The sequence below is a fragment of the Ceratotherium simum genome, chromosome 5 (genome assembly GCF_057802395.1).
Source record: "Ceratotherium simum simum isolate JZ-2026a chromosome 5, ASM5780239v1, whole genome shotgun sequence".
In the NCBI taxonomy this organism is placed as follows: domain Eukaryota; kingdom Metazoa; phylum Chordata; class Mammalia; order Perissodactyla; family Rhinocerotidae; genus Ceratotherium; species Ceratotherium simum.
In genome coordinates this window covers 15,231,034-15,257,845 of record NC_141904.1, presented here as the reverse complement: position 1 = coordinate 15,257,845, position 26,812 = coordinate 15,231,034, and the positions used below count along the sequence as shown (strand labels likewise).

Here is a 26,812-nt window from a genome sequence, read left to right as displayed (position 1 = left end):
CTACTTCAGGGAGCAAGAGACAAGTGTGCAAACTCTTCCCTTCATCCTATAAACCAGAGGAGCACACCCTTCTCCCCTCCTCACACTGCCGCACAAGCACACACATGCAAGCACACACACACAAACACACACATACATACTTTTATCTACATGACATATTAATCTTCCCAACAATATCACAAAGAAAGGTGTTTCTCTTTTTTAAAATTACAAAATTTCTGAGATATTCCAAACCCTTTACTTTAAAAATGGAGAAACTGAGGCACAGAGGTGTTAGCCAATGATGTAAAATATAGTTCTGCGAGTTGGTAAAAAGAATTGAGATTTGAATCCAGTTTTAAAACACGTAGGAATAACATTTGGACTGAAAAGATTAAAAAGCCTTTCTGTAACTAGAGACGCTTTGTGAGAGAAGGCTGGGGCTTAGTTTCTGATCAATGTGAAGAAACACACGGTGAGAGTGATTAGGCGCTAAAGCTTTTAATTATGTTACTCTCAGTATGCCCAAGTAATATTTGCTATTATTTTCTGAGGACAGTGCTCCACAGGCAATGCTTAGCATTTCATATGCATTATCACATTTAATCTACAAAGCAATCAGGGGAGATAATCACTATTATTATCCATTTTACAGATGAAGACAATGAGGCTCAGACAGGTCAAGGCATTAAGCTGTGGTCTCACGTGGCTAGTCAGCAGTGGAGCAAGGATTGAACTCAGGCTGTCTGGCTCCAGAACCCAAAGGCCTTCCCGCTGCCTATCTCTGCTGCCTTCCCTCTGTGGTCTGACTGCTGGAGGCAGAGCCAGTGCCACAGACAGCCTGACCACTTAACCACTCTGTTCCATCAAATAACTAGTCGATTATTTGCAGATTCCATACTGTGAATTCTCACTAAAATGTATTTTACTCCCAAAATCAATACTCCAGATGTTTCCTCAGTCGTTATTGGACGTGTGCATGTGCAGAGGGCAAAAATTTGAGTCAAGGAGGCGCATGTTCCCCGCTGAGTGGAACAAGGTGACGCTCAGTTTCTTGTTTCAGCTCCCACAGGGTAAACAAGGGTCCTCCTCGCAGTATATTTAGTACCACGTTTTTCACACTTTTGTGCTTTTGGTGGGTGATTTCTCTATTTAAAATGGCCCCAGGCATAGTGCTGAAGTGCAATCTAGTGTTCCTAAGCACAAGGAGGCTGTAATGGAGAAAAGGATGTGTTAGATAAGCTTCGTTCAGGCACGAGCTATGGTGCTGTTGGCCGCGAGCTCAATGTTAATGAATCAGCAATATGTATTAAATAAGATGTCTTTGAACAGAAACACACATAAAACAAGGTTATGCACTGATCGGTTGATGAAAATGTGACCAGAGGCTCTCAGAAACCTAACCCTATATTTCCCCTGGGGGCACTGATTCAGCATGTGCTAATTTGGTGTTCCTGGCGACGCTATAGAACATAGTATGGTGATTAATGAGAATCAACTGTATTTCATCCTGCCTTAGAACCAGCCTTACCTAAGTTTTTTAACTGAAGCAGCAGCCGGTACCTTTGGAGGACCCCGCGGATAAAGCCCTTTCATCTCCAAGTCTTTCGTGGCTTGGCTGCTGGAAGCCCTGCTGCCCTACCTGCAAGGCCTTCCAGGTATCGCCATCCGCTCTTGCTTTACCCTTTACAGAGGGGAACCTGGCTAATCAGGAAAGAAACTCCCTCACAAGGTAAACAGTGAGTAGAGTGTACATATGATGGAAAATAAATGGCTCTTGGTACCATGTTGTGGAAATTATCTCACTTAGGTCGATAAAGGAGCAGAGTGAACCTTGGTGGCACTGTTGAGTCCCCTCCTCCATCACACGGCCCATTCGTGACGTGTGCACCAGCCTCTTCGAGAAAACTCCATCGCTACACTGAGCACTCTCAGAACTGGGTTGTCCCTCCGTCGTGTGGCACTCTGTGTCAACACTGTACCCCACCATGGCCGTGACCGCCTGCCAGGGCTTGGGGTTCATGGTTTCACTGATTGGGATTGCGGGCATCATCGCTGCCACCTGCATGGACCAGTGGAGCACCCAGGACCTGTACAACAACCCGGTGACAGCTGTATTCAACTACCAAGGGCTGTGGCGCTCCTGTGTCCGAGAGAGCTCTGGCTTCACCGAGTGCCGGGGCTACTTCACCCTGCTGGGGCTGCCAGGTAAGGGCTGGCGGCCTGCTAGGCTGCAGGGGGAGATGCGGGAGACAGGAGACTGCAGCCTCTGCCTGGGCACCACGGGGTGGGGGGGAGGAACAACAGCCCCCATCAGCAGAGTGGGAACAGGAGTGCAGGAGCCTTAGGGAGATGAGCTTTCTGGAGCTGTCAGACTCCTGTTCCCCTAACTGGATGGTGCCCAATTCTCCCCAAGGGGCACTTTTTAAAATAACTCTTTGTGAGCAATGGCATTGAGTGTCAATCACCACAGAACAGGATTCAGGAGACCTAGACTTTAGCCATTTCCTTCCTTTAGCCCCAAGATTCCTCCTCCCTGAATTGGAGACTATGAATCTCCTGAACTAAGTTCCATCTCCAATCCCCTGTGTGTCTGGTCCCAGCTTCCAGGGAAGCCTAAGCATGCAGCGGCAACAGAAATGGGGCAGAGGAAAGGACCAGAGAAAAAGAACTGAGTGCTCTATTTCTCTGGGTTCTGCCAGATGGGCCCCTTCTCTGTGGCTCCAGGCTCTTGACCTCCAGAAAATATGGGTCACCCAGAACTAGATTCAGGGCACTCTCTGCACGGAGGACTCTTGTGGCAAGTGAACTCTGCCACGCAGGGAAAGGTGTGTGGGCTGTGATGCCCGCCTCCCCAGATGAGCGTATTAGCTACACAGGATTGTGTGTTTGCTTGCTTAGTAGAGTGGTCGTTTTAACTTGAAGAAAAATTCAAATCACAAGAGTAGAGAATATTAAAAGTGTCTTTCACTCAAGTAACAGAGTAAGACAATAAATAAACTTGTCATTTTTATTTTTTAGTTCTTTGTTCCCTACATAGATACATATCAAAGTCTTGAGAGGGGTGTCAATCTAAGGCCGGCATCGTAAGGAGGATCAGAAATAGAAAGCAGGACTGTCTCCCCAGGAACCTGTCATTTGACTGCAGGGTCAAGACGTAGACACACACAGAAGGTAACAAGTGAAGACTTCAGGCACACGGTGATTCGTTCTTTTATACCTTACACACTTATTGATGTGAGCTCACTACAATCTCAGGGTTTAGTGGACCTGGCACCCCCGAAAATATGAAAGCGCACTCCAGGCTGGGTGTGACAAGGTGCCAAGTGAGGAGGACAGAAGTCAGTGCTGCAGGAGATGAGATGAGAATGGAACTGCTCAGGGAAGGTTCCACCAAGGAGGAAAAACCACAAATGAACCTTGAAAGATAGTTAGGATTAGGAGGGGCAGCATCACAGAAGGAAAATCAGCATGAGCAGAGGCTTGAGGGTGCTGGCACCCACGTCTTACTCAGGGGAAAATGAAAGACTGACCATGGCTGGAGGGGAGGGTGTATCTGGGGACGATTATGGAGAGCACTGAATGCCAAGCTAAGAGGAGAAGGGACTGGATGTAAACAGGAGAATGTGAGCCAGATCAGTGGGTGCCAGCTGCCAATTCAGTGGGGTCTCCCTCCACTAGACACCGGAGGGAAGGTGAGCCACTCCCTGGTCCCTGTGTCCTGCTGACCCCTCCTTCACTCCGGGTCTAACCACCCGTCCTGGGATTCTCCCTCACCTCAAATGCAAAATGCCCACGACCTCTCCAGAGGCTAGGAGCTGGGTCCATGCAGAGCTAGAGGCCACGACAGAGAGAATCAGCCTGGGGCTGACCTCCTGCCGCACACAGCACCTCCGTGACATCTGAGGAGTTCATACTGCTTCTCGAAGGGCAAATAACCACGGTAAATCATGCACTAGCCTTGAGTAAACTTGTATACCGTGTGTAATCTCCACAAACCACCCTGTGAGCTTGGTGCTATTATTACCACCCTTTTAGAAACAAGGAAACTGAGCTTGTGTAACCCGCCCAAGGTCGCACACAGATGGAGTCAGGGCCCAGACCCTGCCCTGCCTGCACCTAAGCCCCAGCCCACAGCCCCAACAGGGAGCCCCGAAGCTCTCAGACACAAGCAGAAACCTCTCCTCACCCAAGGCAGAAACCCCCAGTGCAGAGGCGCCTTCCTAGCCTCACCTCTTGCCTAAGTTTGGTGCCGCAGCCCCACACAGACCTCTCCTTGGGGGTGTCCTGGACTAACAACAGCTGCCAACACACTCCATATTCATCTTACACATGGAGACTCACAGGGGCAAAGAGACTTGCCCAAGCTCACAGAGTTAAAACTGGGCCGGGCTGAAACTGCCTGTTAGGCCTTCTCTTAGAACCTGTGTGTGTGTGTGTGTGTGTGTGTGTGTGTGTGTGTGTGTGTGAGAAAATCCTGTGATTAGGTAGTTTAGAGAAGTATTTTTCAAAAGGAATTTTGTAGGAATCCCTTTTAAAGGAAAAAAATTCTTGCAGATCCTCAATGTTGATTTAAATTATACTTATTTTAATGTCATTTTAACATATACAATAGATTTAAATTCCTAATGCATATAAATCTTACACGAGTACAAAACCACATTTGCAAATATAACATAAATAACACTAAAAAAACTAATAAATCTAAATTTAAAAATAAATTTGGTGTGAGGGATAGTGTTAATTTGCATTTGGAGATTAACAGGACAAAGACACAGCCTCCAGTCCCATTTCGTCTTTCACCTGCTTCAGTGTTTTGACTTCAATATTATTAATTTGCATAGATTTGTTTTACAAAATGGTGCTAATAAGTTCGAGGTACTCACACCTCACACTTAACCTCAACCCTGTCAAGGAATCATCCTCTCACATCTGTGGTAATGAGGTGTCTGCAACTTGATAGCTCTTTGCAGGTCTTCATCCTAGGAGGTGAGGTGTGTTGTGGTGCTACTGAAATGCGGCTCAAAGGCTATCAACATAATTATTTCTGGAATTGGGGAGGGAAAGTTCTCTGCTGTGTAGTTACTGCCACTAATTGTTGCAATCAGGTATGTGCAAAGACAGGATGGTACAGTGCTTGCTGGTGATGCTACTGTGATATTGACCACCAGGGCACAGGTGTCTGAGCTTGGAGGGCCAGTACCACAAGGTGGGGAGAAATCCCCCCAACTCCGTGTTCTGTGTGAGCTAGACAGAACCCTTTGTTAATGTGGCAGTTGAGAATATCCCTTGGCTGTCCCCTGGTGTAAAAATGATCATAAACACCAATATAAACATAAACCATAAGTGGCCAGCCAGAGGATCTGGAACGTGCTTGTTTTAGTTTTCTTTCCTTTAATTGAAATGAAAGCACAGAATTTTAAAATTTCCATTGAGAAGCTACACACTCCCAAGAATGCAAACACAGATTCTCAGGATCAGAGGGAAGAAGTCAGGCACAACCAAACCCTCCAGAGAAACCCTAGGCATATGACTGGTGGCCACCTTCCTAGATCAAATCATTTCATGGCCCATAACCAGCAGCCAACCTGTCCTGGACTGAGTGAGTATAGACAAGGTCCCCTCTTGGCAGGGATAAGGAAGGAAAAGCAAAGGCCTTTGGTCCTCTCACACATGCAGAAGTAATAGGGAAAGAAAGAATGACACAGAAATTGTGGCATTAGAAGGAACAGTTATTCATTCAACACACAGTTGTTGAGCACTTACTAGTTCCAAGCTGTCTGCACATAGATATCAAAAGGCTCACAAATCTAGAAAGAGAGACATAGAGGAAACAGACCATTGCCATACAAAGTTCCTCAACCTCAGCACTATTGATATGCTGGGCCATATAATTCTTTTTGTAGGAGGCTGTCCTGTGCATTATAGGTTATTTAGCAGCACCCCTGGTCTCCACCCACTAGATAGAAGTAGCAGCACCCTCTCCCTTCCCAGTTGTGACAACCAAAAATGTCCCTAGACATTGCCACGTGTCCCCTAGGGTACTAAATCAGCCCCAGTTAAGAATCATTGCAATAGGGCTGGCCCAGTGGTGTAGTGGTTAAGTTCGCGCACTCCGCTTTGCCAGCCTGGGGTTCTCAGGTTCGGATCCCGGGCATGGATCATGCTACGGCAGCGTCCCATATACAAAATGGAGGAAAATGGGCACAGATGTTAGCTCAGGGCTAATCTTCCTCACCAAAAAGAGGAAGATTGGCAGCGGATGTTAGCTCAGGGCCCATCTTCCCCACAAAAAAAAAAAAAAGAAACGCTGCAATGAAGTATAGCAAGTGTCATGGTGTCATGTATGGTACAGGGTGTAGACATAAGGAAAGAGAAGACTTCCTAAAGGAAATGAGAGCTGAGCTGAGTTACCAATGACATGTGTGAGGTACCCAAGAAAATAAAGACGTAAACAGAAACACCATCTGGAAAAGACACAGTGGCATGAGAGAGTGTAGTGTGTTAAGAAAATTAAAATAACTTAGTTCTGTTTGTGTGTGATATGAGCTGGGGAGGGGGGTACAATACAACGACATGCGTTAAACACTTGGGAAAAATATCTGTAAATATTTGGCAAGAATCAAAATGATTTTTTGATTTTTTTTTTACATTTTTTACTAAAAAAAATGTACAAGTCTTACTTAAAGGGAAATATATACTACAGTTTCCTAGATAGGAATATTATAAAGATGGGAATTTGTCCCTAATTGATGTATAATAATAAATAATATATTCATTAATTTATTAATAATAATAAAAAAATTTATTGAGACCTTACTATGCACCAGGCATTGGGTTAAGGAATTAACATATATTACTATACCTAAGTTACATAACTATATATACCTACACTTTAATTTTCACGACAACCCTATGAGGTAAGTAGTATTATTATCTCCGTTTTATAGATGAGGAGACCGAAGCCCAGCAAGGTTACAGGATGTCCTAACGACCCTATAGTACTGAGCAGTAAGTGTAGTAATGGGTGGCAGGGGAGGATTCAAACCCAGGGCAGACTTCTTCCAGAGCCCAAGTGCTTCTCCATTATGAGCATTCTAACCAAAACACCACTAAGAGTTTTCCTTTGGGAACATGACAAAGTGTTTATCTACAAGAAGAGCAGATGAAATTAACTTTTAAAAGTTTTTTTTTTTTAAAGAATAAAATAAAAGTGGGGGCTAACTCTTTCAGATATTCAATCGAATTTTAAAGCTGTGAAAATTAAAGGTGTGCTTTGACCCAAAGATGGACAGACAGGTCAATGGAACAAAATCTAAAATTAGGAAGACACACATGTGAATTCAATACAGCATTTACTATAATACAGCATTAATAGAGCATTTACAAAGCAATGGGGCAGGGGAAGGTTAGTCAATGGGGGCTGCAGAAATTTTTGATTATATACCAAAATAGATTCCAGATTAATTAAATGTAAAAATACATAAAATAGTTTTAAATCTTCTAAAATTCTAAAATAACCCTAAAATCACTTCTATCTCCTAAATGGAAAATAAATTCCTAAGCATAGAAATGATGGAGGAAACCACGAAGGAAACATAAACTCATTTGACTATATCATTCAACAAATATTTAGTAAGCATGTTTTACGCACCAGGGACTGGTGAGCACATTTTTTTCTAAAACCATTGAAAAAGTTAAAAAGCAAATAATCAATGGGAAAAGATCTTTATCATAGCAATATATTAAGATCCTTAACAAATAAATAATTCATATAAATTTATAGGAAAAGTGCTAAAATTCCAGTAAATAAATGAGGAAGTACAAACTGACGATTCAAGAAAAGGAAGAAAACAAATGCTTCATAAATATTTGTTAAAAAAAAAAGAAATCTACAAATTCATTAGTAATCAAAGTGATACAAATTAAAACAAGTGATCATGTATAACTTACCGAATTCACCAAGTAGTGAGACAAGATCTTTCAAATACTGCTGCTGGGAATGAAATTTGTAGAAAACAATCTGGTTCTACATAAAAAAGATTTTTTAAAACTTCACACCTTTTGACATCTTAATTCCACTCTCAGGAATCTATCCTAAAAAAGTAATCAAAAATGCCAGCAGAGAGTTACATGTAAAAATGTTCATCATAACATTGTTTTTCATACAAAATATTTGGAGGAAGGGTACAATCCAACTGTATAAGAATAGACGCCATTTAGGTGAATAAGAGCATTTCCATGTAACGGAATACCAATGTTTTTATGTTAAAATACTAATTTTCTCATATCAAATTAAATGTTTAATATTAAACATATTAAATGATGTTTACAAGGAGCTTTAATTGCAAATGTATGCAATTAAGTGAAAAGAGCACAACATCAAATTGTATAATCTCTTAATCATGAAAAAATATATACACAGAGAATAAATAAAAAGGAAGTATGCCAAATATTTTGTCTAGGATTTAAAATTATGAAGGATTTGTTAAAATCTTCTCTATTTCCAAATTTTCTATTATTAGCACCAAACGGTGGAATCACAAATTAGGGATATACAATGTGGTAATATTTTAAAAGAAAAAAATTAATAGATGTATCAATTATTTGTCTTGCTAGCATACTAATCTTACTCCTCCCTAATTCCTAGCCATACCATTGTATATTGCTATTTGACCACCATTTTTGCCTAATTTTACCATAGATGGTGTTACGTTAATATTGCTAGAAAGCTATAAAGAAAAAGTAGGGGAAATGTTTTCTCCAATGTCAATAAAATAATATAAGCTCCTGGAAATTTATAACCCAAAATGACACTGCCAGAGACGCATTTAACCCTCAATATAGGAATTATTTCTCCTAAGTCAAAAAAAAATTTGCTCAATTTTAAAGGTGATTAAACAAACTTGTACCAACCCCATTATTGTTAAACAGAATCAGACCATGAATTATCAGAGATACATTTAATACCTTTTAACAAAGCCTATTGCCGTGATCAAGGAAGCCAGATTTTCCTCTGTGGATCCCCAATTCACTCTTTGGCAGTGACAGCTAAGGCAATGGTCCACTCATTTCAGAGCACAGAAAACTCACCAGAAAGTAAAAAATCTCATCTTCCAGATGTTTTAAAACATGTCAATATTTGTTTCACATAAAAAAAAAAATTGTGCAGAGTTACAATTTCTCTCTACTCATTCAGTATTCTACCCAGATAGAGATAGCTTTAGTTTATCCTTTAAAATTAACTTTTCCTTCTTCCAAAAAAATCAAGTCACTGTCACCATTTCAAACAAGAAAGAAAGCTTAATTCATTACTCCCTAAACAACTTTTTTCCCTGTCTTACAATTTTGCATAAAAACATTTGCATAGGGAAGCAGGAGGGAAAACTACCATGGGTGAGAATAGATAACTTGTAATAACCTATTTTTTATATTTTGCCATTTTTGATCTATTATTTTGGCAGTATTATTGTCAATGTGTTTGGGGGGTGTTAGACAAATGTCATAAAATGAAGTCTGGAAACCAAACTGTGACAGATCTCTTTATGAATAAAAAGCCTGCCTCTTGGTTGACATAAGAGTAAAATGGATTCCGTCCACAGAAACAGTGGCAAATTCACTCCCAAATTATTCCAACATTTTCCAATCTAATTGATTAATACCCATCCACCAGCAGAGACCAGAGTCCCTTTTTCTAGTCGCCGCCTCCCCACCTCTTAGATGTGGCCTTGTAGCTCAGTTTAGGGGATACACAGGCACCAACACTATTCCATTTTAAGTCACATACTCTTGCTTACACTCTTATTTTGAGTTTTCTGGTTCATGCTTCATTCTTGACACACACTGATCACAGAACCTAGAGCAAGGTGTGCAGTTGAGGGGAGTGTCGCCTCCATTCAAATTAGGCGGGAGCCCTTCCATATTTGCTCTCTGTGTTTGCTGGGAGTAAAGCTGTGGGAGTGGTGGCAGTGTGCACCCAAGATAACGTTGCAATGTCCAGATGGACGGGCTTGTTTCCTGGACAACATGTACAGGTTAGAGATTGGGGTGTGGGGGTGTGGGGGTGTGTTTCAGGACCTTGAATCCAGATTTGGGGAAGGGCTAATTCAAATGTATCTGAATTCAGAGACCAGACACACATGACCACAGGAAGCTGCAGGTCAATCAATTCTCTAACAAAATCGAATTGTGTAGACAAAATGCAACGGCTGATCTCCAGCCAATTTTCTTTTTCATGATTATATAACACCAATATATTTTGACCAATTGTAGTGAAAACTTTTCAGCAAAATGTAGAAGACAGTGTGTGAAATCTCAAAGGACTCTGAAGTATTTTAGTCTAGTTCCCACATGAAAACACACCATGTTAATGACAGTGTCCGCAGAAGATCCTAGGTCTCTCAGTGACCTGGTCAGGGTCTTTGGCCCCGCCAGCCCTGGTCCCTCCTCTGGCCTTTGTGGAACCTTCTGTGTCTACCACATGGTTCTGTGGTTCTTGTCGCATGAGCGATAGGGTGAGATGGAGGTCAAGAGGATGGCTTGCTCCTTCTCATCCCAGTTCCAATACCTGTGGACCAAGAGCTTATCTCCAGGCCTTGGCTTCCTCTTCTCAAAAGTCGGGACAACTGTGCCCGCCCCTGCCACTTCCTCACTCCATATGCAAGAAGAGAAAGAGCACCAGACTGGAGGTTGAGTGGAGGGCTCCACCTCTGTGCGTTTAAAGCATCGGTGGCTCAAGGCACTTGAAGAAGTTTCTTAACCTATTTGCACCTCACTTGACTCACCCAAATATATATATATATATGTGGGGAATAATAATACCCGCCCTACCCATTTCTGTCAGGTCAAAATGGAAAGATGTAAGTGCAAGTGGTTTATGAGTTGTGAGGGGAAAGTGTGCAAGTGTGGTTTAGGACGGAGCTTCCTGGGGCCATTTTATTGCACCGAGGTCAGCCCGGTGGTTTCCCGTGAGGAGCAGAGCCCGAGGAAGGGCCTGCGGGGTCTCTCGGCGTGCCGGATGTCAGCTCTGCCCCGGATGGTGGCGTCTCGGGGCGGAGCCCAGCCGGGATGGGGGCGGCTGGCACGGCCGCGGGGAGGCGGGGGAGGGCGTCCACTCGGGCCGCTCAGCTCTCCACCAGCTGGGCCTGCGCAGCTCAGCAAGACAAGTGCCTCTTGGGGCCGCTTCCCTGACAAATGAAAAAATAATGCCCTTGAACCAAGAGTGAAACTGAACTATCTAAGGAAAACACTGTGAGCAAACACCGAGAGCCAGGGAACCCGTCCGATTCGAGCGGCTCCCCTGGGGAGCGCGGTGGGCCCACACCGTCCAGCCGGGGCGGGCGGCGGCCACAGGCCCGGGGCCAAGGCCATGTCCACCACCACCTGCCAAGTGGTGGGCTTCCTCCTGGCCGTGCTGGGCCTGGCGGGCTGCATCGCCGCCACGGGGATGGACACGTGGAGCACCCAGGACCTGTACGACAACCCCGTCACCGCCGTGTTCCAGTACGAAGGGCTGTGGCAGAGCTGCGTGAGGCAGAGCTCGGGCTTCACCGAGTGCCGGCCCTACTTCACCATCCTGGGCCTGCCAGGTAGGCGCCAGCGGTGCCCGGGCCAGCCCGGAGGGCGGGCAGGGGCTGTGCTCTCGCTGCGGCCGGGAGGGACCCCACCGCAGGCCCGGAGCCCGCACCCACCTCTCAGTGTGACCCCGCGGCGTTGGCTCCGAATAAAAGATGTGAATCAGAGAAGCTGGCCCAGGTCAAAGACGGCCATAATCAAACAGGAGAAAAGCAGAGAATTCAGACTCAAGTCAGAGGAATCAGTAGTAAGGAAGCAGGTCCTGAAAAGAATGGGTCTGTTGTGGGGTCATGCTAGGAGAATAGACTAGAATAATGTTCCTCAAGGAGAAAATTAATTGTGTGCATGTATGCGCGTGTGACTTGCCCCTGCCTGCACATCCATGAGATCAGAGAAGTGGGATGGTGAATATTTCTTATAGCCGAAAGAGTTTTTTGAGAGCTAATTTCATTTCATTTTCAGTTCAATTCAATTTTTCTTTGAAAAGTTGGAGGCTCTATAAGTGCCAAAAAAAATATTGCCATTAAATTAGAAATATTCTTTTTGTGCATTTGTGTTGAAAAGTTCTGGTATGCACTCACAACGTATGTCAGAATAGAATTATAAAATTATAATTATATTATAATAATTTCAGAATATAAATATAATTATAAATGTGATGTCCTTTCACCCTTGAAGGTGAAATAAGTTAAAACTCTGCTTTTAATACAGATACCTATTTCAAATATGCATCATAGGAATTTTGCATTCTGGATACTATGGGAGCTTTACTTGTATTTTTTTTTTTTTTTTAAGCAAAAAGAAAATAAAATGTCAGGCTAATCAGTGGCTGCAAGGAGTGGCCAAGATGTGAGTTTGGTGAGGAAAGGAAAAGAGTGTTGGGTTTTGCCTCTCTGAAACAAACACCTTGAAAAAAAGGTAGATGGAAATAAATTTGCATGAAACTATTAAGAGCCTGTGAAGCCCTCGAAATTGAATTGTGAAAAGCAATTCAAAAATTCATCTTCATTTTCAGAAAGAGATAGAAGATAGGTGACAGAGTAGAAAAATTGGGTTATTTACTGCATTTTTGGAAGCCACTCATATTGCAGGACCAACAGGATCACGGGTTCCATGGAAAGACCTGCTTAGGGAAGCAAGGGAGGTAGACCCCGGCCGGAGGGGAGGAAGCCACGGAGGAGGAGGGATTATGCTATAGTGGGAGAGGAGAGGTCAGAAGGGAGGAGGTGCACGACCATGGATTGTTGACTTGCTAGCTGCACCCAATTTTAACTATTAAATGAAGAAAAAAAGATTGACCTCATATTCAAAATTAAGGCATGACATCCCATAACTTCATGCTCAATAATCTCTTCCCAAGGCCCCATCACACGTTATCAATCTCTGCTCAGTCTGTATCTTTCCATACGTGGGGCTCCCAAATATTCACAAGCTCCTAAATGGCCAAACCCCTTCACTGCCACTCTCACTTGTCTTTCCTGTTCTCCCGAGGGATCCCATCCTCCATGAGCCCTCTCAGAATCTCCCCTCCTCTCCCCCTTGGCACTTCTACTCCCTACAGAACAAGATTCCCTCCTCCTCTCCCGTCCAAGGCCGACCTCTGCACCAGGCTCTGCAGGCCCCCCACCATCCTGTCTGCTGGTCCAGGCTGATCAGCCCCTCTCCTTCTTGCCTTGTTCTTCGCTCCTCCTCACTTATGCCTGTATCCTGCTTTCCTGGAAAATCTCTCGATTCTGATCATTGTCAAGTTCTGTCTCTCCCTCGGTCACTAACAACCAAATTAAAGGACTAAATTTTTCTACCATCTCTCACTCTTAACTCTTCTCAATCTGGTTTCTGTCCTTCATCTCTTTAGAGCGTTTACTCCTTTGACTATAGCGAAGGCTCAGGTGGTATCTTAGTTCTCATCTCCCTAGGTATTTCAAAACCCAACACCTTTGATAGCTCCCCACTCCCAGCTTAATTAGGTGAAGACATGACAGCCTGACACCCATACCTTCCTACCTCCCTCACCTCCCTTCCCTGATCTCTCTCTTACTGTTCCTCTGCCCTCAGCATGTGCTTCTCCCTGTCCCTTTACTATACTCTGGGCTTGGTCTTGGACACCCATTGCCCCCACTGCCTGAATGCCCCCCCTACCATCTCCATCTCCACAAATCTTCCCATGTGCGTGCGAGGTCCAGTTCAAATACCACCTCCTCCCAGAAGCCTCCTCACATCCCCACATTGAAGAGGATCCCACAGATCTCTGTACCAAACCTAGAGTATTCTGATAGCATTGAGCATATTCCCCCCTCATGACACTGCTCACAATTCTGACAAGCTGAAAAACTCCTGGCAGCCATCACAGAGGTGTACCCCAGCCCTGCCTGTCGGGAGCAAGGGAACAAGATTCCACCAAAAGCCAGGAAAGACATTTCTTGGGACCCACTTTGCAGAAAAGGGGATACTTGAAATCACTGACAATCTGTGGACATGGAGAACAGCGTGGACTTAAGAATAGCCAGTCCTTGTGCAGCAAGAGTGACTACAATGTAAATCAGCATCCCGAAATGCAAATATTTGTTTCATGACTTAAGATTTGGCCGACTGAGGTAAGGGTGGGCGGGAAAATTACCGGGAGGAAAAGGCTAAAAAGAAACTCAAAAGCTGAAGGCAGGAACATAAGGAGATGGAGCAGCCAGAAAGGAGGCCAGAGCGTGGTGTGTGGACACTTGGGATCCTGGGGGAGCTGGAACATTAACCAGCCAGGACCTGAGGCCTAAAGGGGATTCAGCCATCAGAAACAGCCGCTGAAAGCATTTTCTTGAGAATGACAAGGGGCCTAGGGAAGAGAGACTTGACGCAGAGAAGCTGGGTGAAATGCCTGGAGAGAGAAATGGAAGATTATGGAGAGTTTAGTTTTGACCTGGAACTCAGAGGAGTACCACCTTCCAGCAGAAAAGTAAGCCTTATAGTGCTATAAAGGCATGAGGCAGTTAACATTATAATACTTTAGTTAATAATCATAATAATCACTACCAATTATTCAATTCTTCCTAAGTATAAGCTCTTTTCCTGCAAAATCTCACTTAACTTTTCATTCATCTGATAAAAATGTATCACATTTAGTTGGAACTTACAGCCATAGAATAATTTCATTCCATTCAGCTAGCTGTATGATGTAACCTACAGATAGAGGAATGAGGCAGACAGTGGCAGTAGCAGGACTGTTTACCTGTGTACTACCGGCTCCATGTAATTTATAGCCCAAGATTCCCTCTCACTGTGTTCCAAACATTCAATGTAGCATGGAGTTCTCCAAGGACAGTGCACAGAAATAAAAACAGCTACCATTTATTGGACTGCACATAGACTGTCCAGTTTAATTTTCACAACGATACAGGGAAATATGTATTAGCTTTATTTTTACAAAAGTGGAAACTGAGGCTCAGAGAGGGGGGCAAGGTAACATATCTAAGCTCCCATGGATAGAAGATGGCAGAAGCAGGATATGAACACAAGGCTGAAAGATTTCCAAGTCTGTGTCTTTCCCCTGCCCCATGCTCAGGCCCTGTTTCTACATTCCAGCTGGAAGCAGCTGCCTTAGAATTGAAGAGACTGGTCTGGGCTTGAGCACAATAAGAGTAGAGAGAGCATGGGCACCTTGACTCATTTATAGCAACATCACTAACAATGCACAACTAGGAGTACTTAGTACTTAACTTAAAGGAGTACTTAGTTTAAAGTACTTACTTTAGTACATTCTAAATTCCCCTCCATGGAGACAGTGGAAGGAAAAAGCAAAGGGCAGTCAATGAGCAGGATGGAGAGGGGGCAAAGACCTGGCAAACTTATATCCCTGGCTCTTGTGATGACATCATAGTCAAGTAACGTTTCTTCTAATGTGTTTGCAAATATTTGGACTGAATTTGGTGCAGTGGCAGGGCTCTACGGTTAGAGGCAGGTGAGTTGGGTTCAAGGGCGTAGCTTGGTCACCTACATCTCTTGACCTCACTGTCCCCATCTGTGAAATGCCTCACAATAAGGCATTTGTGTCAAAGTGCTCTGTGACCCATTTACAAGCTCTAACTCTTGATGTCATTAAATCATTACTTTCATGTCTACACCACCCAAAACTCTCAAACGGTTAGGACATTTGATCTTCCAGATTTTTTTCTTCTCTTTCTTCTCTCTTTTATGAATCCAAATATCCAAAGTAAAAACTGTTTAGGATCTTTTTTTTCTCCTTTCCATCCCGTATTCCACCTGTGTTCTGAGCACTTCACTGGTTCTCGGCCCCTTTGCAGGCACTGAGAGTCTTGATTTTTTTTCATACAACTGGCTGCATTTCCCGCTTTCTACCTCAATGTGAAAACACTCAGCCACTGGAGAGCTAGGGAATTTCCCATCAGCTGTCAATCATATTTACCCACACAGGAATGGGGGGTTTTAAGGAAACCACAATTTAACCACTAGAACAATCCCACAAAATCTAAAGCAAAATTCCATAAGGGAAAATAATATGAAACTGCTCTCAGGTATCCTTTCTAAAGGAGCTTCCCTGTTTATTTCTTCTTACAATTGGCTGAATGTTTCACATCAAGTCTAGTGCTCGTGATCCTGTGACCCCGCTTGTCTTTCCCCAATGTCTGGTGGAAGAAACTGGCCCCGGGAGGTGGAGTGCTTATAAGTTAGTCATCAAGTTGAAGTGAGATCTGGGGGAGCCTCTTGGTGTTCAGTCCAGCTGCTTTCCCTTTCTTCAACAGAGACATGTTTTAGCAGAAATATGCCTTTTTAAATATGTGGACAAACTTCTAAATGTGTACACACTATTGTAGATCTGAAGGTGATCCCACAGAGAACTGAGAACACATCCACAAAGCCCAAGAGAACTTGTACCTTAGGTATAAAATGAGGCTGCTTGCCCTGATTTCTCGATGGTCAAAGCTGTGTTGGAATCCAAATGCCTCCTCAGCTTGTGGCTGTGGAGGTTGCTGCTTTGATGGCAAGGACAGCCACCCACAGAGCATGCCCCGGCTCAGACTAGTCAGTGGTGGGGCATCATTTCTTGGTGGGGACACACATCCTCAGAGTTATGTAGTTGGACCCCACCTTAGCAGTGAAAATGAAGAGCAATGAGGATGGAAGCCATCCACACTGCCTCACCCATCAGCCTGCTCCCCGGCTCATTGCCAGCCAGATCCTGAGCCCATTTTTCCTGATCTTCCCGCCACCTTGGTCCAGGCCTTTCTCCTCCTCCTCCTCTTAAATCTTCTTCAGCTCTTGCGTGTTGCATTCCCTCACACAGGACTCTTTCAAATCCTCAACCATAATTTATCACCATGTGAGAGGATTCAGGTTTGTACACAGTACAAGCCAAAGCCACGTGGGGTAGGAGAGAGATAACTTCTCTTTAGGGAAAGGGAGGGAAGTAGTATTTACTGAGCCTGCCTTAGTCTATGCTGGTGCCAAGTAGCATCTGATCCTCACAACATCTCCAGATATCTCTATCCCACTCCAAAGTCGAGGAAACTCAGCTTCAGTGAGGTTAAAAGATCTGCCTAATGACACTCACCTGGTACCACATCGTTCTGTAGGATTTCACGAGATACAAAGGACCTCCATATTGGTTCCCTGGGATCTCTGGAGAATCTAGGCCCTTCCACCCTATTCTGAAGGGCCTTTCCTCTGAGGTCTGGCCTCTGACTTCCCTCCTCTGGGCTCTCCTCCTTGAACTCCTCCACTAGCCTTTCCTGCCTCCAATCTGAGGCCAAGCTGTGCCTGAAGGTATGGGTCCTCTCCTCTCCCCATCCCCCCCCCCAGCCCCCCAACAAAAGGCCCCAGGTCCAGGCCTTTGACTCCTGGTGACTTGCTGTCTTGTCAGCCCCACCCCCACCCCCCACCCCCCACCCCCCAGCCAGCTCAGTGATGTCAGCCACTGGGAACTCTCTTTCCTCTCAAATCCCCACTCTAAGCACCTCTTCCTGAGCCCTCTTGAGGGCTGTTTTCCCAGATTACGTCTTGAAATTTTATGTTATTGAACAATTAAATGAAAATCTCCAGGGGTGGGGTCAAAACATTAATATTTCTTTAAAAGTTTCCCCAAGAGATGCCAAGGTGCAGCCAGGGTTGGGAACCACACCCAAAGGCACCTTGCCTGTCAGTCCATTGCTACTTTGGGGGAATAAGATATTTTGCAACAGGGCGGGAACACTGAGTTCCCATTTTTCTGTTTCCTTCTGTCAGCCCTGACTCCTGCCCACCCTTCAGGTCTGATAATGCCTCATTGTTCTTGGGAAAGAAGGCTGTAGTCACACCTTTGGTGCAGGGAATCAGTCTGTAGAGCCCGTTGACTCACCGTTATCAGCTGATAAGCCTATGCCTCTTGCTCAGAATATCAAATAAGAGACAGAGTGGCTAAAAGAGAAACCTATCCTGAAGTCTGGGGCTGCCCCACAATGTCCTCTCCATAGCTGTCCTGAAGCACAGGCTTATAGTTTAATTATGCGTGTTAAAGAGAACTAGAACAACAGCGTGAGCTACTGTCAGAAAGTAGTTCTATTATGATTCCTTAGCCAAGGTACTCCCAATGTGAAAAGAAATTTGAGGTTCAAGATTCCCAGTAAAAATATAATCTTCCCAGGTTGTAAGCTGCCTGATGGCAGAGATTATTTCTCATGAAACTTTATACCTCCTACAGCATCTGGCAAAGGGTTTTGCAGAGAATTTGAGCTTCAAAATACTTAATGAATGAATAAGTGATTTCATGGATGAGTGTATGAATACGTTAACGTTATGACTGTGAGAGTACACAACGTGTGCTGGATGAATACACAAAGGTGTAGACGAGTACACAAGTAGATGACACATGCTTGCATTTGTTAGTGAGGAAATGAACAGGGTGTTTGTTCCCAGTATCTTGGGCCAGCAAAGCCAATGGGCAAGGCTTTGGAGAACAGAGGTGACATGCTGGAGCCCTCCCATGTTAGGAGTGGATCCAAGGGCCACTCCAAGGCCCTCATGAGTTCTCTTTCCCTTACTGTGATCACCGTGGCTCTCGCATCAGAACTCAGCTGCAAGCCCAAGATGCCAATGTTAATCAGTTCTCCCAGGAATGAATGGTCAGATCCTAGAGGATTGATCCACACCAGAAATCAACACATTTACCCTAGGAATATAGTTGTTAATAGGACCAAGACTGATGATGGCTGCTTGTAGAATTCTCTTCCCAGCAGAGAAGCAAAGTTAAAATCAGAAGTTTCTTCAGGGAGAAGAAAATCAGAATCAAGTGAATGGAGGTCAGTGGCATAGAACTAGAGTAGAGGGATACCATCATCTCTGCACAGGGAGATACCTGATGAGAAAGGGGCCAGGGCCTCCATTCCTCAGACACTGCAGAAGGTTCTTTAATGATTCTGCATGATCTACCTCTCCTTTTTCAATATAATTTAATTGATCGCCAATTCTTCCATCGTCACAAATTGCTTTGTGATACACACTTTAGAGTGAATGAGCTGGCAGCTCCGCTGATATTGGCCATATTTGAGATGGAAATCTTCCCAAAGAGATGAGAGAGAATTCCCTACCAGGACTCCCTTGTCTTGAGAGTCACATTTATAAATAGTCTTCTGGGACAGGTTATTCCCTGAGACGATTTTTGGAGAATATTCCTTTATACATTCTTAGCATCCCTTTCAGAGCATGACATTTATGACCGAGTCTCCAAGTTAGGAGGGTACAGCCTGTTAGGAGTTTACAGATCCCTGTACCTTGACGGCAGTCAAAACTCTGCCAGTTTTTCCGGGGTAAGGTACCTCAAAGCAATGTACTGTGATGGGAGAGTAACCATTTTGAGACATTTCTGGGTTTGACCCCCAGCTCCGCTTTTTCCTTGATGTGTATCCTTAGGTAAGTTACTTAACCTCTGAGTCTCGATTTCTTCAACTATAAAACAGAGGTAATAATATTACCTACACTGCAGGTGGTTTTTTTAATGTGGATTAAATTTTTTAATGAAAAATTCTTTAATGAAAAGCCCCTAATAGCTTTCAATCAAAAGCAGCAATTGGCTATGACACCCAGGGCAGGACGGAGCTTTGTGCTTTCCTTCACACAGTTCTTCAGTTCTGCTCTCCCAGAACAGCCCACACTAGGGGCCTTTCCCTCTGGAAGACACCAAAGATTCACTTGTCTTCCTTTTGTAAAATTTGTTATGCTTGTAGCGGACATGTTTAATGACTGTCTTTCCCCCTTTGGCGAAGCTCCATGAGGGCAGAGACCCCGTCTGACCTGTTAATTACTGTCAATCCTGTGCCTAGTCATGGGGCTCAGTACGAAACTGTTGAGATGAGTCACTGCACTTTAAGGAAGTACTGGAAACTACTTAGATGTACCTGGAGGGGAGGTCACGCAGGAGAGTCCCAGCAGGACCAACAGCTTCCATTGATTCCTGGAAAGGGAAGGGCCAAAAAACTGTGGTTCTGTTGAAAAGCCTGAGATTGATATAGTAGTTTTTTATATATACCCAAAATCACAGCTCACCAAGACCCTAGTAGTCCCTTTGGAAAGAGGTAAAAATACAGTGCCTTTGGTATATCATCTAGTGACCTTGCTTCATTATATGCTATAAATGAATACTGGGTTTTCCTAAAGTGGACCCAACTATATGAAGCATTGAGCCCATATGGAAAGACTAGAGAAGAAAGATGTTTGGGTTAGAAGTCAAAGCAACACAGTTTTACTATAAGCTCTATCAATAAATTTTAACGTCACCTTAGTCTAGCCGTTTCCCCTTCCTGGACCCCAGATTATCAAGCTTTAAAATGAGGAAATGAAATAGTTAAATTCCATTGGCCCTCCCAGCTCCAACAGTCCATAATTTTCTCATTCTACAGACATTCACATGCATGTCCTTCATCAATCAGAAGATTGTAAGTGATGGTTTTGCATTTCCCACATCTCCACATCCTCTGACAATGACAGGGTTCACGGTTTATGGAATTGCTATCTCTCAGAAGTTTGGTGCTGGTTGGTTGTGGTTGCTTTGTTTTATTAACAAAGCTTTGTTCAGGTGGTCTTATTTGTTCTGCTTGTGTCTTGCCCCTTGTCCCACAGCCATGCTGCAGGCAGTGAGAGCCCTGATGGTGGTGGGCATTGTCCTGGGTGCCATTGGCCTCCTGGTGTCCATCTTCGCCCTGAAGTGCATCCGCATTGGCAGCATGGGGGACTCTGCCAAGGCCAACATGACACTTACCTCTGGGATCATGTTCATCATCTCAGGTAAACAAGGAGCCCTCTCTCAAATGGGCTTCTGGGAATGTCAAAGCAAGATCATTCTGGCAGAGGAAACATGGCTTCTCCCTACTGAATGTGGTTTGAACACGGATCAGAGCTTTACACACTTGGATTCAAAATCTGAGATTAATGCCCAATTACACTCTACAGAATCATCACAAGTGCTAAGGTCCTCTTAGCTGCCAACCCCGCCCAATTATAAGAGACTCTCAACCCTAAGGTAGCATGTGACTCAATCCCTAAAGGCATTACTTTGATAAGACTCTAGAAAGTGATTTTAAGGGAAGAGCTCTTGACATAGTCAAAGGACCAGGCCCAAAATATTTGTACTATTAACCCCTGGTCCCAAAATGCATGGAAAATCTCTTTCTGCGCACATACAAATCCTCCCACAATTAGGGAGATAAGAGAGTCTAAGCACCTAACACAACATCTGGCACATAGTGGGAATTCAATAATCGGTCCTTGGATTGACCGTTCTGTTATGGGAATGGGGTGTTGTGCAGCCTGCTCCTCTAAACTCATTTAAGCATACATTGCCCCAGAAACACTGTGATCCCTTTAAGACTAACTCTGGAGCTTTCTTATTCTTTGCTCACAGGTATTTGTGCAATCGCTGGAGTGTCTGTGTTTGCCAACATGCTGGTTACTAACTTCTGGATGTCTACAGCTAACATGTACACCGGCATGGGTGGGATGGTACAGACTGTTCAGACCAGGTAACCTCCTAATCTAGTCTCAGTATTCCTGGTGAATATTGTTGTAAAAATCCGATTAAACACGTATGCCTAATGTGATTGTCAGTGCCTGAAATAGCAAAAATTTATCAGAGGCAACCATGCCATATCGTAAATCAACAATGATCTGTAAATTCATAAACTTCATTTCAGTGAAATATCCTTGGTGATATGACTTGAGGCTGATCTGACATTTGCATTGAAATATAGCGACAGTTCACAGTATTTATCTAACACTCTTACACAGGCCCCATTGTGGTGGCAATGAAACAGGCACTATTAACCCAGGCATGTAAATGTGTATCAACCCACATCTCCAGTCCATGATGGGAACCTGGCGAGGGACAGGTAAAAGCTTGAATAGAAAGGAGCAAGATGCAGGATAGGTGAGAAAAGTAATGTTTCTTCCTTGTACAGCTGCTTCTTTCTCTCACTCATTAATTCACTCATTTTACAAAGGTATTGAGCACCTGCGGTGGGCCAGGAACTGTTCTGAGTGCTGGGGATAAAGACAAGGTCCCCATTCTCATGGAGGTTACGGTCTAGGAGAGGGAGATGAAACCCCACTATAATTTGATGTCTGAAGGAGGGTAGAAATTTTAAAAGAGGGAAGAGCAATTCCAACACCTGTATTCATTTAGCCGCTTCAAAGGAACATATTTCATGGCAAGAAGCAGCAGCAAATTCCTGAAGGAGAAAGATCTTGTTCTGGGAGAACAATGTAAACATTATACCTAAGTGACTTGTTATCTCTGGAATGGATACACTTGGTATTTCTCCAGCCACACCATCATGGGATACAGACAGGGTGTGAGGACATATAACTCCATTACTTTCTGGCTCCCTGGAATTCCAGTCCCCACCCATGTTTCTCTTTGTTTCAAGAATGAGAAGGAAGTGATCCCCATAAGCTGCCCTCATCCTCCTCCGTGGGCCTCCCATGGTCTCCTGGTTACAAGGGCAACTTAGAAGTACACTGACTGACTCGTCCTGGTTTTCCTGGGACTTTCCCAGCTTTAGCACTGAAAGTCCCATGTCCTGGGAAACTCCTCCATCACAGGCAAATCAGGATGGTTGTCAGCCTATTTAGAAGAGCTCACCTTTTCCCGAGTATCTGGGTACCTACTGTCACTGCTCCTGACCAGAGGAGTCACCCACCCAGCTGGCACCCAGCACTAATGCCTGCCATCACTCTCTCACGCCATCTCCCTGGAACCTGCCCCTGTCCCTTGGGCAGGCAACTTCAGTCCTGAGATTGAAATTATAGGATTCTGAAAGGCCTCCAGAACGTCATCCTCCACGGATGGGCTGCAGTTTTCCCCCTTCCTTCTGTCTTCTCATCTTCTCTACCCAGAAGTCACACAAGACAGCATAGCTGCCAAGAAAGATCTTGGTCCCAGGATCCTCCCCTCTGCCATTGCTGCATTGAGTGTAACATGGGCAGAGTCTAAGCCCTGGACCAGAGCTACAAACTGCCGGCCTTCACTCAATACATGGCTTGTGAGGTGTTTTGTATTAGCCTTTCATTTTATAACCTGAATTAATCACCAACTTTTAAAAATTAGGAGTGTCACAGGTTGGGTTACTCAGAAACAGATCCTGAGGATCTATGTGCAAGTGATTTATTAAAGAAAGGGAGACTGGATGGGGAGTGGGACAAGCAGGACAAGGAAGGGGATGATTTCAGATTAAGTCTTGGACTCAGCCTGATCCTAGGGAGCTGTGGGGCGTGAATTATACTTCAGAGTTGTCTTGACTCCAAACTTTCACACTTCAGTACCTGTCAGCCTCTGTGCACCCTGAACCAAAGCCAGAACTCCAGGGGGTGTCACGGGGGGCCGGCAGGTAAAGACAAAAGAACATAGGAGCTGGGGAAGAGACACTGAAATGTTACAGGGACAGAGGGGACCTGGGCAGAGCACCATTAGTGCCTGCTACAAGGAGATTTCACACCACACACACACACATACCTGTTTTTCCAGCTTCTTGTAAAAAAATCAGAAGATCTGGCAGCCCTGTGCCCTCATTCTCATATGGCAACAATCTCTGCAGCCGAGAGGCAGCTGCCCCTTTAGCTGGACTCACACTCTGCAGTTTACCCCAGGCCCCACCACGTTCAAATGGCCCAACTCAGAGGCCATTTATCATCATGCTTATGGGTTTTTCCCCATATGAAAGAGTTAAGAAAATGAAATATTTTCTTATACCCAGCCCACTTCACTCATTTAAGTTTCTTACCTGTTCCAGGTAGGTATCTAAGTTTGCTAACCTTCACCAAGAGGGTCTAAGTGGAGGAAGCGGCCTCATTCCCCATGCACAGAGATAGTATAGCTTAATGATTAACAATGAGGGCTTTGGATGCAGAGGGACTTGCATTTGAGTTCCGGCAATGCCATGTCCTTCCTGGGTCTTTGGAAAAGTTACTTAATCTCTCTGAGCCTCAATTTCCTCATCTCTAAAGTGGGAGTGATAAATCCTATCACAGTGGCTGTTGGGAGAATTAAATGAGATTGTGATAAAAGTTTCTATCACAGTGTCAGTAAGGACTCAATAAATGGTAGAGATTGTTGTTATCATCATTAACATTAGGCAGTCACTCAACCATCTATAGAGGTATCAAGGACAGGCGCTCTGTCTGTGCCAGGGCAGAGGGGCGAAGGCTGTCCCCAGGAGACTCACCCAGGGCCCCCCCAGGAGGAGCCCCAGGAAGAGGTCAGCTGTTAAGCTCCCAGCCCCACTGGGGAGGACAAGAGGGTAGGATGGGGTTCTTCATTCCAAGGCAACAGCCCTCAAACCAAATGTCTGTCTTTTCCTAGTCCAAACAAAGTAAAAATAGCCTACAGGTAAATTTTCTCCCAGAACTATTTCAAGGCCTGGGCTCTGTCAGCCAGCTTTGCCCTTCGCATTACCCAGGTCCTCAGGTCTGCACACATATTGCTGTCTTCCGACTGCTGATATAATATTCTTAGTTTTTGATTTTAAACATACCAGCAGTTCATGGTGTTCCACAAACATCCCCATGCTCTTGAGGAAGACAAAGGGAACCTCTGAGAGCAGGTATCCCTCGAGCTGTGCTCTCCTTTCTCCAGGGCTCTTGGAGATGAAGGGAAAGTTCCAGCAAACACTGAAGTGCCCACTGACATCCTAACAGTTTTTGGTCACCAAGGATTTGGTCCCTCTCTCCACCATCCACAAATGTCCGTTTGGAATCAGAATTATTTTATTCTCGGAAGATTTGTTCTCAGACAGTCCTGTTCTGATGTCACCGAGTCCCATTGGAGGCAGCCCTCTCAGGGGAAGGGCGCCAGCTTTGGAGTCAGGCCACCAAAGGTTAGACTCCAGTGTAGGCTGGGACAGAAGCACCCTGATGGTGGGTTCTGTCTGTCTTGTTCACCCCCACATCCCAGCGCCAGGGCAGTGCCAGGCACATAGTAGAGTCCAATAAATACTTGTTGAACAAATGAGCAAACAATGAATGAGAGAATGAACAGTCACTTCCCATTAGTTCTTTCTGCAGATAACGCTCCTGCCTGCAGGGGTGGTTGCCGGGGGTTCCTTGAGTTAGATAAGACGACAGCTTCTTGGCCCACAGTAAGAATTCAAGGGACGAAAATCCCTTCAGAAATAACTGGAGACATTCCATATCTCTCGAACTTCTCTTGCCAAACCTTTAAGACACTCTCCTTTGGCAATAGGGAGGGAGGGGGGTTTCCTGAGATATTTCTCTGAGCTTAGAGACTTGTAATTACTTCTCTGCCTGAGTGATGCCAGGGGCCCAAGAATCTCCCTGCTGTTTTGCTGACTAACTTCAGTTCCAAGACTATTCTCCAGGGCACCTGAGCATGATGGCTGTGACCCAAAGGAGTGTGTGCTCAGGGGGCATGGGTGGGGATAAGCTTGGAATCCAGAGAGGACAGGCGTGGCCAGGTGCAGTGTGTGGAGCCTGGAGAGTCGAGTCACCCACATTCACAGCCACATTCACATCTCCCCACTCAGGTACACCTTCGGTTCGGCTCTGTTCGTGGGCTGGGTCGCTGGAGGCCTCACGCTAATCGGAGGCGTGATGATGTGCATCGCCTGCCGGGGCCTGGCGCCCGAGGACACCAGGTGCGTCTCCTCGTCCAGTGCAATCAGACGTTTGATCCGAGTCTGTCTTAACCTATAATTTGCAACCAGAATAACAGTCTAGGGATATGGAAGAATTTTATTGACTAAAGGATCATGAACCTTCCCTTTTATGGGGAACCTAAAGAACAGAAGAGGAATATTTCAGCCTGAGCAGATTTAGGAATGATCCTGTTTGAAGGAAAACCCCATCCCTCTAGGTTCCCTCTGACGCCAGTGTCCTGTTACTCAACGGTTCTCAGCTGGAGCAGTTTTGTCCCCCAGGGGATATTTAGGAACATCTGAAAACTCTTTTGAGTGTTACCACTTTAGGGGGGTGGTGGGTGCTACTGGCATCTAGTGGATGGAGGCCAGGATTCTGCTACACCTCCGACAATGCTCAGGACAGGGCCCCGCAACAAAGAAGCGTCCGTTCCAAAGTGGCAGTAGTATGTACCGCAGCTGAGAAACCCTGCTCAACTCTGTAAATGGACCTGGAGCTGGGAGACCTGCATTCAAGTCCGGTTCTACTGCTAACTCGCCCTGGGACCTCCAGCCAGTCACCTGCCATCTCTGGGCCTCTGTTAGCTCCTCCATAAACTGAGCAGATTAGAGGAGACAGGCTGCATGTTCGTATCTTTCAGCTCACAAATTCTGTGATTCTGTGGCATAACCACATTCCCCTGGACATTATTTCTGGTTCAGCCTCATTTTAATTGATTAACAGAGGGAACTCACCAGTCGCTAACTATCAGCTTTAATAGAAAGCAAGAAATTCTGCTCGACTGCAGAGGCAGAAAAACCAGGGTCTCAAAGCCAGGGGTAACCAGCTGCCTCAGTCTGCCTGGGACCAGGGCTTTCCTGGGACACTGGACTTGCAGTGTTAAACTGACACCTGCCAGGGTAAATGGGGCGGTTTGTCCTCCTACCAAGTACATCTCTGCTCATGGAACGTTTCTTTTTCTTTCAGCTACAAAGCCGTGTCTTATCACGCCTCAGGCCACAACGTCGCCTACAAGCCTGGAGGCTTCAAGGTCGGCACCAGCTTTGGATCCAACACCAAAAACAAGAGGATATACGATGGGGGTGCCCGCACAGAGGACGAGGTACAATCTCATCCTTCCAAGTACGACTACGTGTAG

General features: G+C 45.0%; 1 protein-coding gene across 2 annotated transcripts; it reads left to right on the top strand.

The window, feature by feature from the left end:
• Nucleotides 1-1,967: 1,967 nt before the first annotated feature.
• On the top strand, nucleotides 1,968-26,812 carry CLDN18 (claudin 18). 2 transcript variants are annotated; one of them, XM_004419333.3, is made up of 5 exons: nucleotides 1,968-2,187; nucleotides 20,650-20,814; nucleotides 21,431-21,548; nucleotides 25,563-25,673; nucleotides 26,641-26,812. In XM_004419333.3, exons 1-5 carry the CDS (start codon nucleotides 1,968-1,970, stop codon nucleotides 26,810-26,812), a joined length of 786 nt encoding a protein of 261 aa, XP_004419390.1. The 2 variants fall into 2 exon arrangements, with proteins under 2 accessions (XP_004419390.1, XP_004419389.1); XM_004419332.3 differs by lacking the exon at nucleotides 1,968-2,187 and adding an exon at nucleotides 11,348-11,567.

Excerpts from the sequence above, each read along its gene's own strand:
- CLDN18 (XM_004419333.3), top strand. The coding sequence starts at position 1,968 with ATGGCCGTGACCGCCTGCCAGGGCTTGGGGTTCATGGTTTCACTGATT. Across the intron at positions 2,188-20,649 it reads CACCCTGCTGGGGCTGCCAG|CCATGCTGCAGGCAGTGAGA; the intron begins GTAAGGGCTGGC and ends CTTGTCCCACAG. Across the intron at positions 21,549-25,562 it reads GTACAGACTGTTCAGACCAG|GTACACCTTCGGTTCGGCTC; the intron begins GTAACCTCCTAA and ends CTCCCCACTCAG.